The sequence below is a fragment of the Macrobrachium rosenbergii genome, chromosome 59, assembly GCF_040412425.1.
Source record: "Macrobrachium rosenbergii isolate ZJJX-2024 chromosome 59, ASM4041242v1, whole genome shotgun sequence".
NCBI classification, from domain to species: Eukaryota; Metazoa; Arthropoda; class Malacostraca; order Decapoda; family Palaemonidae; genus Macrobrachium; species Macrobrachium rosenbergii.
The window spans coordinates 6,912,708-6,927,393 of record NC_089799.1 but is presented as its reverse complement, the minus strand read 5'-3'; the positions used below and the strand labels follow the sequence as shown (position 1 = coordinate 6,927,393).

At 36.8% G+C, this 14,686-nt stretch overlaps 1 protein-coding gene across 2 annotated transcripts in view; it reads right to left on the bottom strand.

Annotated features, from left to right (window-relative positions):
- Positions 1-14,686, bottom strand: part of LOC136837477 (probable sodium/potassium/calcium exchanger CG1090) — a 222,266-nt gene that overhangs the window by 116,240 nt on the left and 91,340 nt on the right. For both annotated transcript variants that reach the window (XM_067102267.1, XM_067102268.1), the window contains exon 2: positions 3,603-3,739. In XM_067102267.1, the coding sequence (XP_066958368.1) occupies positions 3,603-3,738 (136 nt within the window). In that variant the 5' untranslated portion in view covers position 3,739. The remainder of the gene's footprint in view (positions 1-3,602; positions 3,740-14,686) is intronic.

The window sequence follows — 14,686 nt, the reverse complement described above, 5'->3', positions numbered from 1 at the left end:
TATATATATATATATATATATATATATATATATATATATATATATATATATATATATATATATATATATATATATATATATATATATATATATATATATATGTGTGTGTGTGTGTGTGTGTGTGTGTGTATTACATATATCTATATCTATATCTATATATATAAATATATATATATATATATATATATATATATATATATATATATATATATATATATATATATATATATATATAAATATATTATATATATATATATATATATATATATATATATATATATATATATATATATATATATATATATATATATATATATATATATATATATATATATATATATATATATATATATATATATATATATATATAAATATATATATATATAAATAAATATATGATGATTATTATAACTTTTGTGCGTGATTCATTGATCACATATAACCACAGGTGAAAAATAAGAAATGGAGGTGTAGGTCTGACCGGTTTCGACTTTATTTCCTAGCCATTGACGGCTTGGAAATAAAGTCGAAACGGTCAGACCTACACTGTTTCTTATTTTTCACCTGTGGTTATGTGTGATATATAAATATATATATATATATTAACTTTATCACATACTCAGTTGTACTGTGCATTAGTACAATTACTAACAAGACCTCATTCAAACCGGAATGCATAAATGTCCAGTTTGAAGGAGGTCCTGCTAGTAATTAAACATATATATATATAAATATATATATAAATATATATATAAAATATATATATATATATATATATATATATATATATATATATATATATATATATATATAACTTTATCACATACACAATTGTTCTGTGCATTAGTAGAATTACTAAAGGACCTCATTCAAACTGGATGGTATCTAATGGAGTATTTTTATTCAGAAAAAGTTACAAGCTATCATGGACAAGCAGTCCACATTATCAAGTATCCGTACGGATACTTGATAATGTGGACTGCTTGTCCATGAAAGCTTGTAACTTTTTCTAAATGAAAAACTCCGTTAGATACCATCCAGTTTGAATGAGGTCCTTTTAGTTTATATATATATATATATATATATATATATATATATATATATATATATATATATATATATATATATATATATATGCGTGTGTGTGTGCCTCTGTACACAATATTCCATTTTTTGTCGTTCACAGCATTCTCAAGTCAGCCAAATTACCCGCACCTTAAATCGCTATCTAATAATGTCTAAGACGTCTGTAACTGTCGGATGACCTTTTTCGCTGCAAGCAAAGTTATTTAACACCACAGCAAGCCATAAGATATTTTAAATGCAGTTATTAGTAGCGCACAATCTATGAAGATTTTTTTCAAACACCACACTCAATAAACAATCTTAATCGCCGTCGACTGACTGGTTTAACGTTGTTAAAGCCCTATTTTGAAAATTCTCCATATTTTGGAAAATAAAGAATAACCGGTAATTTCAGTCATTTTCCTCGCAGCTGATGAAAGGCGAGGCTGAGAAATATTAAACCTCTATATTAAAACCTCTCTGTGTGATCAACCACAGCAAATATTATATATATATATATATATATATATATATATATATATATATATATATATATATATATATATATATATATATATATATATATATATATATATATATATATATATATATATATATATATATATATATGGGGGCCATATATATATATATATATATATATACATATATATATATATATATATATATATATATATATATATATATATATATATATATATATATATATATATATACATACAAAAAGGAAAAAGGAATTAGACCTCTAGTAATTACCGGATATATAGTTCCTTGGTGTACCTCACACAAACCACTGGGTGTCCGAGAAAGCCTCGTTTCGGGGGGTGGGGAGGTAGAGGGGATGGGAGGGGGAAGGTAGGGGGATGGGAGGGAGGAGGTAGGGGATGGGAGGGGGAGGTAGGAGGATGGGAGGGGAGGAGGTAGGGAGGGGATGGGAAGGGGAAGTTGTAGTGTGGTGAGAGGGAGGGGCCGGGGCGATCTGGGTAGGGGAAGATAGGAGAGATGGGAATTGATTACTCTGCTATAAATAGTAACCGGGAAGCCCACCCAAAAAAAGGAGGGGGCTGGGATCGGGATGATGAAATGAATTGGTGGGGGGGGGGAGACCCGCCAATGGGAGAGGGTTGGTTTACCTTCTAATAACACCTGGGCGCCCCGAAAAAGGCTGCAGAGAAACACGGGAGGACCCCACGCGAATAATGACTCTCTCTCTCTCTCTCTCTCTCTCTCTCTCTCTCTCTCTCTCTCTCTCTCTCTCTCTCTCTCTCTCTTCGTCAGGCAAAGGAAGAAATTTTTCCTCGGAGAAGCTTTTCGTGATCGCCCCAGATTTCACCCTATGCAAGATGAACCGACCGTGTAACCTACCTGTATATTGATTCGTTGGAATCCCTATAAAGCTGACGACCTAATCGAAAGCTTTGACTAGTTATACGCACACAGAAGCATACGCATATACACACACACACACAAGCACACATATATATGTATATGTGTGTGTATGTATGTACATATATATATATATATATATATATATATATATATATATATATATATATATATATATATATATATATATATATATATATATATATATATATATATATATATATATATATATATATATATATATATATATATATATATATATATATATATATATATATATATATATATATATATATATATATATATATATATATAATATATATATCAGGTAAGTTTTACCACATTCAGCATTAAGTACAGTTTGAATACGATGGGGTGTAATTCGCTCCATGTTCAATAAACAAAAGAAGCACCCAGAGAGCGCGTACCTCCGCCAGCGTCAAACCCCGATGACAACATTTTCCTTCTGGATCAAAACCATTTGGTTGACACTAAGTTTGATTGTCAGAAATGCTTGGTCGACAAAAACGTTTGGTTGTCAATAACGTTTGGTTGACATAAACGTTTGGTTGTCAAAAACGTTTGGTTGCCAAAAGCATTTAGTTCTCAAAAACGTTTGGTTGTCAAAAAGTTTGGCTGACAAAAACTTTGGTTGTCAAAAAGTTTGTTTGAAAAAATATTTAGTTGTCAAAAACGTTTGGTGGTCGAAAACTCTGGTCTTAAAAAAACATTTAGTTGTCAAAAACATTTAGTTGTCAAAAACGTTTGGTTGTCAAAAACGTTGGCTGACAAATACGTTTGGTTGTCAAAACCGTTTGGCTGACAAAAACTTTGGTTGTCAAAAATTTTGGTTGAAAAAAAAACATTTAGTTGTCAGAAACGTTTGTCTGACAAAAATTTGGTTGTCAAAAATTTTGGTTGACAAAAACATTGGTTGTCAAAAACGTTTAGCTGACAAAAACTTTGGTTGTCAAGAACGTTTGGCTGACAAAAACTTTGGTTGTATAACGTTTATGTATCGAAAACGTTTGATTGACAAAAGCGTCTGGTTGACAAAAACGTTTGGTTGTAGGGATCCAACCAGAATCCATTTAAAAGAGGAAAAAAACAGAAAAAACTTAGAATTCGCTGACCTGACTTCGGTCCCAGGAGTTGTGTGTGGCCTCTCGAGATGAGGGTGACCAGCGCCATGTAGGTGAACACCGCGAAGAGGAGCTGACGTAACCTTGACCTTCGACTTCTGATGCCCAGTTTGGCCGCCAGCCCCATTCTGCCGAAGGAAAAGTGATTCAATTAGCGAACTTCAGTTTATCATATTGTAATGTTATACTTAGGGTATTGAACTGTGCCAAAATATAGAATACACTTGCCTATAAAAAATCTGTAGGCATACCTTGTATATACTGTAGTAATAAATGAAACACGTAAATGTGAAATATATAAATTCTCTTTAGAATTACAACAAATCTATCATAATTACAATGGAATAACACCTGCAGTTTATGTTACTAAAAATAAATCGCATATTTATTGAAATTTTTATATATTTATTGATATATATATATATATATATATATATATATATATATATATATATATATATATATATATATATATATATATATGTATATATAATACACACATACTGCATATATATATATATATATATATATATATATATATATATATATATATATATATATATATATATACACACACACATAAGTAGGAATGGGTAATGTAATACAGTTACCATGCATATTAGACTATCAACTGATTTTCCGTATAATGTATGTAAGTTTTCTACTTATTCGTTTTTAATTCAAATCACAATGTAGTCTCATTTTTTTTGTCTACGCTTGGCATTCCCATTATAGAATCAATTCCGCTGATTTTTTTTGTTTGAAATATATTACTTTGGTAATACATTTATGGAACATTTACTCTTTTTACGTCTGTTCAGTGCTGTCAGGGCTATTCGGTGATAATCCTTTATGCACCACAAACAATTATAGTTTCATCATTATCCACTTTCTTTTTAAAGTAGAAAATATTATCTTAAATAGAGAGAGAGAGAGAGAGAGAGAGAGAGAGAGAGAGAGAGAGAGAGAGAGAGAGAGAGAGAGAGAGAGAGAGAGTCCAGTCTTCTTTGAAAATGAAAAATCTTGGGATGTTTTGTACTTTCCATTGACCATAATCAGAGTAACATTAAGCTTATTAGTCTTTTTGTCAAGTAAATAACCAATCAGACAGTCAGATATTATACCAATGTTTTATGTACCATTGAAACAGTGTAGTTAATAATAATAATAATTATGATAATAATAATAATATGTGATAAATGACCTAAGCGTTAGGATGAACAGTGCAGTTAATAATAATAATAATAATAATAATACTAATGATAATAATAATAATAATAATATGTGATAAATGACCTAATCATTAGGATGAAAGGGGGGAGGACCTCTTGCTATGTATTGAGGTCCCTGACAAACAACACAGAACTCACAGGCCTAATTCGATATGTCACCAATACCCTTAAAGAAACTGCCCTTTTCTCGATAACTAAATCAAAAGGGAAGTGAAGAAGACATGGAAAGAGGAAAGAAAAGGGAAAGAAGGCCAACATAAAACCTTACAGCCCCAGATCCTTCACTTCATTAATGGCCTTCATCTCCCCATTGGTTCCTGCTGCTCGAAAAATGATGATTGTCTTCTTCACATATTGCCCCTCTCTCAATTTCTTATCCTTCTTTTGGAGAGGAGAAATCTTTCATTTCTCTCTTACCTACTTCCTATTCCTTCTCCTGCTCTTTTCCTTTTCCAAAGCATCCTCCTACCTACGCTCTCTCTTTCTCTGTATTTCTCTCAAGCTCTCATTTCCTTTCATCCTCTTTCTTTCTCTCAAGTTCCCTCTTCCACTCCTCTATTCTCTTCTCCGTTCTCTGAGAGGCTCTCTGTTTTCCTCACTCCTCCTCCTCCTCCTCCTCCTCCTCCTCCTCCTCCTCCTCCTCCTCCTCCTCCTCCTCCTCCTCCTCCTCCTCCTCCTCCCAAAGCATCCTCCTACTTAGTTTTTCTAAAGCCTCTCTCTCTCTTAACATGTCATTCTCTTTCATGATCCTTCTTTCTCTTAAGATGCCTTCTCCACTCTCTCCTCTGAGGGGGTTCTGTTTTCCTCACTCCTCCTCCTCCTCCTCCTCCTCCCCCCAAAGCATCCTCCTACCTACGTTTTCTAAATCTCTCTCTCTCTCTCTCTCTCTCTCTCTCTCTCTCTCTCTCTCTCTCTTAACCTGTCATTCAGTTTCATCCTCCTTCTTTCTCTTAAGGTCCCTTCTCCACTCTCTTCTCCATCCTCTGAGAGGCTCTGTTTTCCTCCTCCTCCTGCTCCTCCTGCTCCTCTCAAAGCATCCTCCTACCTACGTTTTCTAAAGCTTTCTCTCTCTCTCTCTCTCCCTTAACCTGTCATTCTGTTTCATCCTCCTTCTTTCTCTTCAGGTCCCTTCTCCACTCTCTTCTCCATCCTCTGAGAGGCTCTGTTTTCCTCACTCCTCCTCCTCCTCCTCCTCCTCCTCCTCCTCCTCCTGAGCGCTATTTTCCTCCAACACTCCCCGCTCCTTTAATGCTCTGTTTACCTACCACGTTCCGTCTTATTTTCTTTGTTCCCCCCCACCCCCACCCCCTCCCCAACCCCCGCCTCTACAATACAGCCTCAATGCTCCTCCTCAAGTTTACAAGAAATCGAATAAAGACTAAGCCAAAGAAAGGGTGAGTTCTGGGTCGAAGAGAACGGGGATATCTCCGCCACTTGAAAGAATGAAGGCTGTGTAATTGGGGTTTCTTCACCACGGAAAAAGGATTTGGGGAAAACCAAGGGTTTATGAGAAATCTACGGCCTCGGTGCAGAAGCTGAAAAACAGGTGGAGGATGTTACTTATATATCCTGAATAAATGTGATAGGTTACTGACGCCTGAATATATATATATATATATATATATATATATATATATATATATATATATATATATAATGTATATGTATATATGTATGTATATATAGATATAAATACACATATATGTATAATATGTATAGTATATATACATATATATATATATATATATATATATATATATATATATATATATATATATATATATATATATATATATATATATATATATATATATATATATATATATATATGTATATATATATATATATATATATATATATATATATATATATATATATATATATATATATATATATATATATATATATATATTATGCATAGATATATATAATATATACATATATGTTATATACATATATACAGTATATGTGTGTGTGTATGTTTTGTTTGTATGCGTATGTGTCCCTGTATGTGTTTGCGTCGACCCAAAGGTTCAATGGATTGAGCGATTTTTTTTTTTATAACGTCACCTGAACTAACACGGTTGAAGGCCAAACCGGTTTGTGATTAACTGCCGTTTTGTTAGTTTGCCTTTTCAGGCACACATTGATTGAGGAAGCCTGACGAAGCCGCCCCCCCCCCGCAACCCGCCATCTCTCTCTCTCTCTCTCTCTCTCTCTCTCTCTCTCTCTCTCTCTCTCACAGGTAAAATTTAAGTTGTATTTTGTCAAGATAACCATATTGTTCTAACTTAGTAAGTCTAATTTCTGTCTGTCTGTCTGTCCATCATCCAACTATTTCTGATGCTTTTTTGACAATATCTTTTAACTGAGACCTAAACTTAAGAAATTGCATTTAATCTCATCTTGTTACCCAGAATCACTGTAAGTATATTATGATTTTCCTCAGCTTAGTATGAAATAATGAACACATAAATACAAGTTATTTATATTTATTCCAGTTTGGAATAATTTATCAATATTTAATTAGGAATGGCGAAGGCGTAAAAAAATAATGATTAAATGATCAATTTGCATATGTGATGGATATTTTATGACACGACGTCAATTTTTAATACGATACTTTCCCCCAACATATTTCTCTTTCTAGCATGAAGAAGCAAACATGTTTTCGATTTTGTGCGGGAAACGAAGGACCCACCTCCTTAAGATTCATGAAACACCACATCGTATATGATAGATTAATAAGGAAAGTGTACCACGCTGCAGAAATTCGACGTAACTGAACGAAAAATTACAAAAAATGATAAAATAAGAGACCATATTAGCTCTTACGCCTGTTCAAACTGATCGGAGTTGGATCAGGTCAATATTTGTACATGAAACTGCCTTTGAATTCCAGGGGCAATTGGCATGTACCTCTTTTGCCGAGGGAGGAAGGTCACATAGGTTCTGGTGGTTCAGAAAGCTTTTTATTGAGCGAGTGGATAATCATCTGAGTCACCTGCCTTAAATGGAAAGAGATACAGGTCTTAAAAAAAGGAATTTACAAGTAAACTTTTCAGTAGTCGATGTGGCCAAGTGCAATGCTCACTTATGTTATGGGCAATATCGAATTAGTAACTGATTAATGAAAATTGTAAAAAAAAAATATGGTCGAATAGCCAAAGTATTCCAAAGTATTATTAAAAAAGACATATGAAAAGCTCTGCCGATTATATATTGACCCCACAAAAAACCTTTTTATATATCCCAAGAACTCTGCAGTTAAGGATATTTACTTTGAAACGGTTTGATACAGGTTTCATACAGATGTATTAAATGGTAAGGGTATAGGTTAACGCTCTACTGCGTGTGCAGAAAAAATACTATTCCCTGTTGAATATGGATGACTGGGAGCATTAAATCTCCGGAACAGATAACTGAATAGAGGGAAGCTGCCATTCAAGTGCTATCGCAGTCTGGGTTTGATACAGTGCAGCTGAATTTTCAGAGTCTTTGATCTAGAAGGTAAGGGAGCGAAAGTAAAGGGAGCTAAACAAATAAATAAATTAATAGATAGACAGATAGGTAGATAGATAAATAAATAAAAATGCCTTAGGGCATTTACTTGATGTTTAATTAAATGCGATAATTTTTTTTCCTTTTGTGCTGAAAAGATCGAAAGTTCTGCTTGATCGTATCAACTTTTCAACTTTTATTATAAATATCAAAGGGAAATTGTCTCCTCCTCTTCAACCTACATCTGCACAAGACTCAAAAAAACTCCGTAGGGGGTTAGTGCCGTCAGTGCACCTCATGCGGTGCACTGTAGGCATTACTTAAAGTTCTTTGCAGCGTGCCTTCGGCCCCTAGCTGCAACCCCTTTCGTTCCTTTTACTGTACCTCCTTTCATATTCTCTTTCTTCCACCTGACTTTCCTCAACCCTCTCCTAACAGCTGATTCATAGTGCAGCTGCGAGGCTTTCTTATTACACCTTTCACACCTTTTGCTGTCAATTTCCGTTTCAGCGCTGAATGGCCTCATAGGTCCCAGTGCTTGGCCTTTAGCCAAAATTCTATATTCAATTCAGTTCATAATCAATAAATAAATTTTCCCCAGAACCAAATAAGCAACGATATACGATACAAGTTGAAAGGGAAAAATATTCCACTTAAGATATACTCGTCCTTTGACAAAGTGGCAATCTTCTAATAAAGTATCTATAGTTATACCGTCTCTCACTGGCCTTCTCCTTCCACCTCGAGGAGAAGGATGAATAAGATTACGTTTTTCTGAACCAACCTCACTGTCGTCACAAATTTGGAAAGTTTAATTTCACTGATTATATAAGTTGCCGTGGTGGCGCAGTGGTAAGGTTCTTGACCTACCAGTCGAGAGGACCGAGGTTCAAATCCCGGCGCTCTCTGGTGGCTTGGGGATGGCGCCATTGAATAAACCCGGTGGCCCGCCATCCTAGCGGTCTGAAAACTCGAGAGGGTTAGTAAGAAAATAGGTACCAGCCCCTGGGCTGGGGGCGTTAAACAGTGCGCCTAGCGACACACTGGCCACGTAGCAATGGGACTTTTCCCCCACTGGCTGTCGGCCTAAGAAACCGGAGTTCAGCGAGGCTCAGGAGGACTTTAACCTTTTAATATAAGCAAAATTACATAGGTGTGGATATTAATCTTTAGCGCACACCTCTAGCTACGAAGTATTGATCTGGCTTAGTCTTCGGGATGTTAGACTTCATAGCATAATGTTATTGAGCCTGTTTCTTCATTTGTTCTGCTTTTTATTGTTTTTATGGGATGAAGTAGTCTACAGATCCACTGCAGTGTTTCGTGACTAATTTTTTCTTCCTGTGTGTCAAAACTGAAACCAATACAAGGTCCATCCTAATTCACAAGAGATGCAAGCCTGGTCCATACACTGAGTTATTACCAGGGGACTTGATCATGTTAATGATGATAATGGTGAATATCATGATAGCATGGATAAGAGGTAGAGATAGAGAAAGAAAGAAGAATTTTTTTCCCAAAATTTTAGATGCAAATGAAATTTCACATCTTGAATCCCTTATCAAGAAAAATCATGATTAAGCCATCAGATGTTTTGAGATGTGAAATTAAAATCTAGCGTTCTCTCTCTCTCTCTCTCTCTCTCTCTCTCTCTCTCTCCAAGGAGTCGATGGAACGAAACTGTGAGTGGGTGGGAGTCTACGGCTGTCGCCCGATAAACTTGATTTTTTGGCGATGTGCCAACGGAGCTGATAAAAAAAAAAAAAAAAACTATGCACCCAACTCCATTATATTCACTGCACTGAAAGCGGAGATAAAAACTCTCTCTCCCTCTCTCTATCTCTCTTTTTTTGCATATAAATACAGAAATGAATGAGATTACAGACAATAATTGACATTAAGTGCCACGAGTTTTAAGCTTACTGTTACAGAGAGAATTACTGGGTACAAATAGAATCGTTATCATCTGCCGCCGAGATTATTGTCCTTTGCTGAATTTGCTAACTTTAGCGAAAGTGGATGACTCAGCGCAATCTATTCTGTATGAATAATCTTCTCCGCTCACACGTAATGCGTTTGATGCTTGATACTCGTTCTGTTCGGACAGAGGATTTGCATTGTTGATGTTTATTTTACTCTTTGTAGTATCTTTTCGTATTTGTCATAGTGGAATAAATTATGTTTACTAAAGGGGATTTGATGCACGACATTACAATATACTTGCTATACATTTACTCATATTGGCCTTTTCATGTATAAACAGACTTTTATCATAAAAAATCTTCAGCAAATTGAAAGTATTTTCAGTGACAAGGAGATGTGAACACCAAAAGATTACTTCCATATTGGTTATATACCAATGAAAACTTTTCACAAATGACTGAAAACTCATTACCAATACATGCTTATTGGTTCATCACCTCAGAGTTAATTATTTCTTAATGGCTTAAGGTATACTCAAGAGAAAATCCACCTTTCAAAATGCACGCTTAGGCTCAGGCAATAATAGTCAAGTGCCTGATAATTTTGTTTGTTTGTTAGGCAATAATAGTCAAGTGCCTGATAATTTTGTTTGTTTGTTGGGCAATAATAGTCAAGTGCCTGATAATTTTGTTTGTTTGTTAGGTAACAATAGTCAAGTGCCTGATAATTTATTTGTTTGTTAGGCAATATAGTCAAGTGCCTGATAATTTTGTTTGTTTGTTAGGCAATAATAGTCAAGTGCCTGATAATTTTGTTTGTTTGTTGGGCAATAATAGTCAAGGGCCTGATAATTTTGTTTGTTTGTTAGGCAATAATGGTCAAGCGCCTGATAATTTTGCTTGTTTGTTGGGCTATAATAGTCAAGTGCCTGATAATTTTGTTTGTTTGTTAGGCAAAAATAGTCAAGTGCCTGATCATTTTGTTTGTTTTAGGCAATAATAGTCAAGTGCCTGATAATTTTGTTTGTTTGTAACGCAATAATATTCAAATGGCTGATAATTTTATAGGCCTATGTCAAGGCGGGCGAATGCGAATGACCTACTTCTTAAAAGAATTGGATTTACAGGACCACCCCCTCCCCACTCCCCAAAGGAGAAAGGGAACTGACAGAGTATTTCACGGTCTGCAGATCATCTCACAACAAATGTACCCGTTGCCCTCATGTACTGTGGGAAGCGCACTTCTTCCCTCGCTCGCTGGTGACTCCCCGAAAGGTCTTATTTATTCATTTATTTTCTGACCCCGAGAGAGAGAGAGAGAGAGAGAGAGAGAGAGAGAGAGAGAGAGAGAGAGAGAGAGAGGAGAGAGAGAGAGAGCTTTTGCGATCCAGAGCCCAAGAGTAAGTTTGATTTCCCTGAGAGGCAGATGTATCTCAAGGAAATTATTTTGATGTTCTAACAAGCCAGGAAAAAGACTGCCTTTACGTTTAAGAAGTCACAGTCCAGGAGGAAGTAGGTACGGTATTGATGAGTGCGTGGAAGGATGTGGGACACAGGAAGATTGAGATCACCCACACAAGACCAAGAGGACGTGGCGACGTGTAGGTCACCCACACGAGGCCAAAAGGACGTGTGCATCACCTATACAACACCCAGTGGACGTGGGGACGTGTAGATCCCACGCACGAGACCAAGAGGACGTGTACATCACCCGTACACAATACCAAGAGGATGTGGGGACGTGTAGATCACCCACACAAGGCCATGAGGACATGGGGATGTGTAGATCACCCACGCAAGGCCACGAGGACGTGGGGACGTGTAGATCACCCACCCAAGATCAGAGGACTTGGGGACATATAGATCACCCACACAAGCAAGAGGACGTGGGGACTTGTAAATCACCCACACAAGACCAAGAGGATGTGGGGACATGTAAATCACCCACACAAAAGCAAGAGGACGTGGGACGTGTAGATCACCCACACACACAAGACCAAGAGGACTTGGGGACGTGTAGATCTCCCATACACAAGACCAAGAAGACGCGGGGACATGTAGATCACCCCCACACACAAGACCAAGAGGACGTGGGGATGTGTGGATCACCCACACGAGACCAAGAGGACGTGTACATCACCCGCACACAAGACCAAGAGGACGTGGGGACGTGTAAATCACCCACACACACAAGACCACGAGGACGTGGGGATGTGTAGATCACCCACACAAGACCAAGAGGACGTGGGAACGTGTAGATCACCCACACACAAGACCAAGAGGATTTGGGGGACGTGTACCCACGCACGAGCAAACGTTGCATCATGATGGATCTGCAAACGGCAACTGCGATCCAAGTCGGTTTAGGAGGGCTTTACGACGATTGCCAAGAAACGTGGCAGGAGGAGGAGGAGGAGGAGGAGGAGGAGGAGGAGGAGGAGGAGGAGGAGGAGGAGGAGGAGGAGGAAGCTGACCAATGGTAGAAGAGGGCCGAACCTCGCTTAAAGAGACTGGAGAATGCAGGACGAACAAACGTTAGGAATGCTGAAGGTGAGGCAAACGAAATAGAACGAATGTTTCGGGATACTGAGAAGTGGAATGTCAACGTAAAGAGAAAAGGTTCGTGGATTCAACATAGTGGGAGAAAAGTTTCGTGAACTGGATGATAAAAAGAGAAAGAATAAAACTCGTAGCTGATACATAGCGAGAAAGATGACGATAGAAAAGGGTAAGAAACATTTGAAAAGTGAAATTTAAGAGGAACAACAGAAACACAGACGAAGAAGAAAAAGTCAGTAAATATTTCGAGGAAAATTGAAACAGAGAAGAACGAAACAAAATACGAAATCAAAAAGGAGTTAGAAATATGCCAAAGAAAATGGGAGAAAGAAGAACATTAAATTACAATGGCTGGGAATTATCATTTACCTCCGATAACTAAGTCTGTTTGTTTGTTAGCCATGCTGAAAAGAGATTTGAAAAGTGTTTCTCAAAATATCCATGAGATTTTTTCGGATATCTACAAATATCCATGAGATTTTTCGGATGTCTACATCACGAAGACTAGAGGGCATCGAGACTATAAGACGATAAATCTCTCTCTCTCTCTCTCTCTCTCTCTCTCTCTCTCTCTCTCTCTCTCTCTCTCTCTCTCTCTCTCGCAAAACGACGATTATGAAAAAGATTACCCTGGGTTATCGAGAACAGACCTACTACAAAATGAATTAATTCCAGTTAAGACGTAGCACCCTAGATTAGGTTAAGTTAGGGTGTATCTCAGTTCAGCACTGATACATTTTCTTTGGTTTTTGCTACTGCTGCTGCAAAAAGAGTCTGACTGGCGGTCGTTTGAAAACCTGACGACTAGTGTATCTAGTCAATAAAATTATGGGCCCCAAGGAGTATGATGATGGCAGAGGTATGCAGTCTCCAAATGTTTATTTTGATACATGAGACTACAAGGCATCTCTCGTCTTGGAGAAAGACAGTGAGAGAGAGAGAGAGAGAGAGAGAGAGAGAGAGAGAGAGAGAGAGAGAGAGAGAGAGAGAGACTACGCCGGGCGAAAGTTGTGCAGTCATTTTTCTCCTGGACAAAAACATTAAATTTCTTTCCCCCTGTCAGAGATACGAAGACCCCAAATCCCGACAGGGAAAACAAGTGCAGAATTGTCACAAAAGAAAACGAGATAAAATAAAAAGGTTTTCTTAAAAAAAACATAGAAGTTGGGTAAATTCACACTCTAATCCAGCCCAGACATGGAGGAAAAGACAAAAGAAAAGAGAAGAAGAAAGTGTAATAGTTTAGAAATATCCTTGCTAACGTTGGACGTGTTATTGGAACTCGAAAAGATCCTAGTTGCTAGTGGCTCTCGAATCCTTCCTTTTGTGTGGCATAGGACTCTACGGGACTCCCCATCATCCTGTGTCAGTGCTGAAATTGATGTCTCCTAGGAGCGTGAATCAGCCATGATGCTTCAACCTCTTCTTCCTCTCTCTTTCTCTTTCTCTCTTTCTTCTCAAGTTTCCCATTTGATTGACAGAAATTGGAAGAGCTTTAGGCCTAGGCTGGCGAAGGGAAAGGAAACTGGGAAAAGAACAGAGACGCGGGAATTTTCCAGGGGGAAAATTTGATGCATGTAAAGGAAAAAAAGGGAAAGGAAAATTTAAAGTTGAGAACAAAGAATAGGACGAAGAGTGAGGACAACAAAACCTAAGCTAACACATTTAGAAAAGTTACCGACGACGGTAATTGCAATGTGAACTCAGTACAAAATCTAAAGGTGCAAGCATTTGAGAAACGTTGTGAGTGCATTGCAAACAGATATAAAGATACCTTTAACATATATAAAGTAAATGCACTTCTTTAGTGAAGAGATAATGTTTAAGACTAGTATGTAAATAAATAAGAAATAGCCTCTGC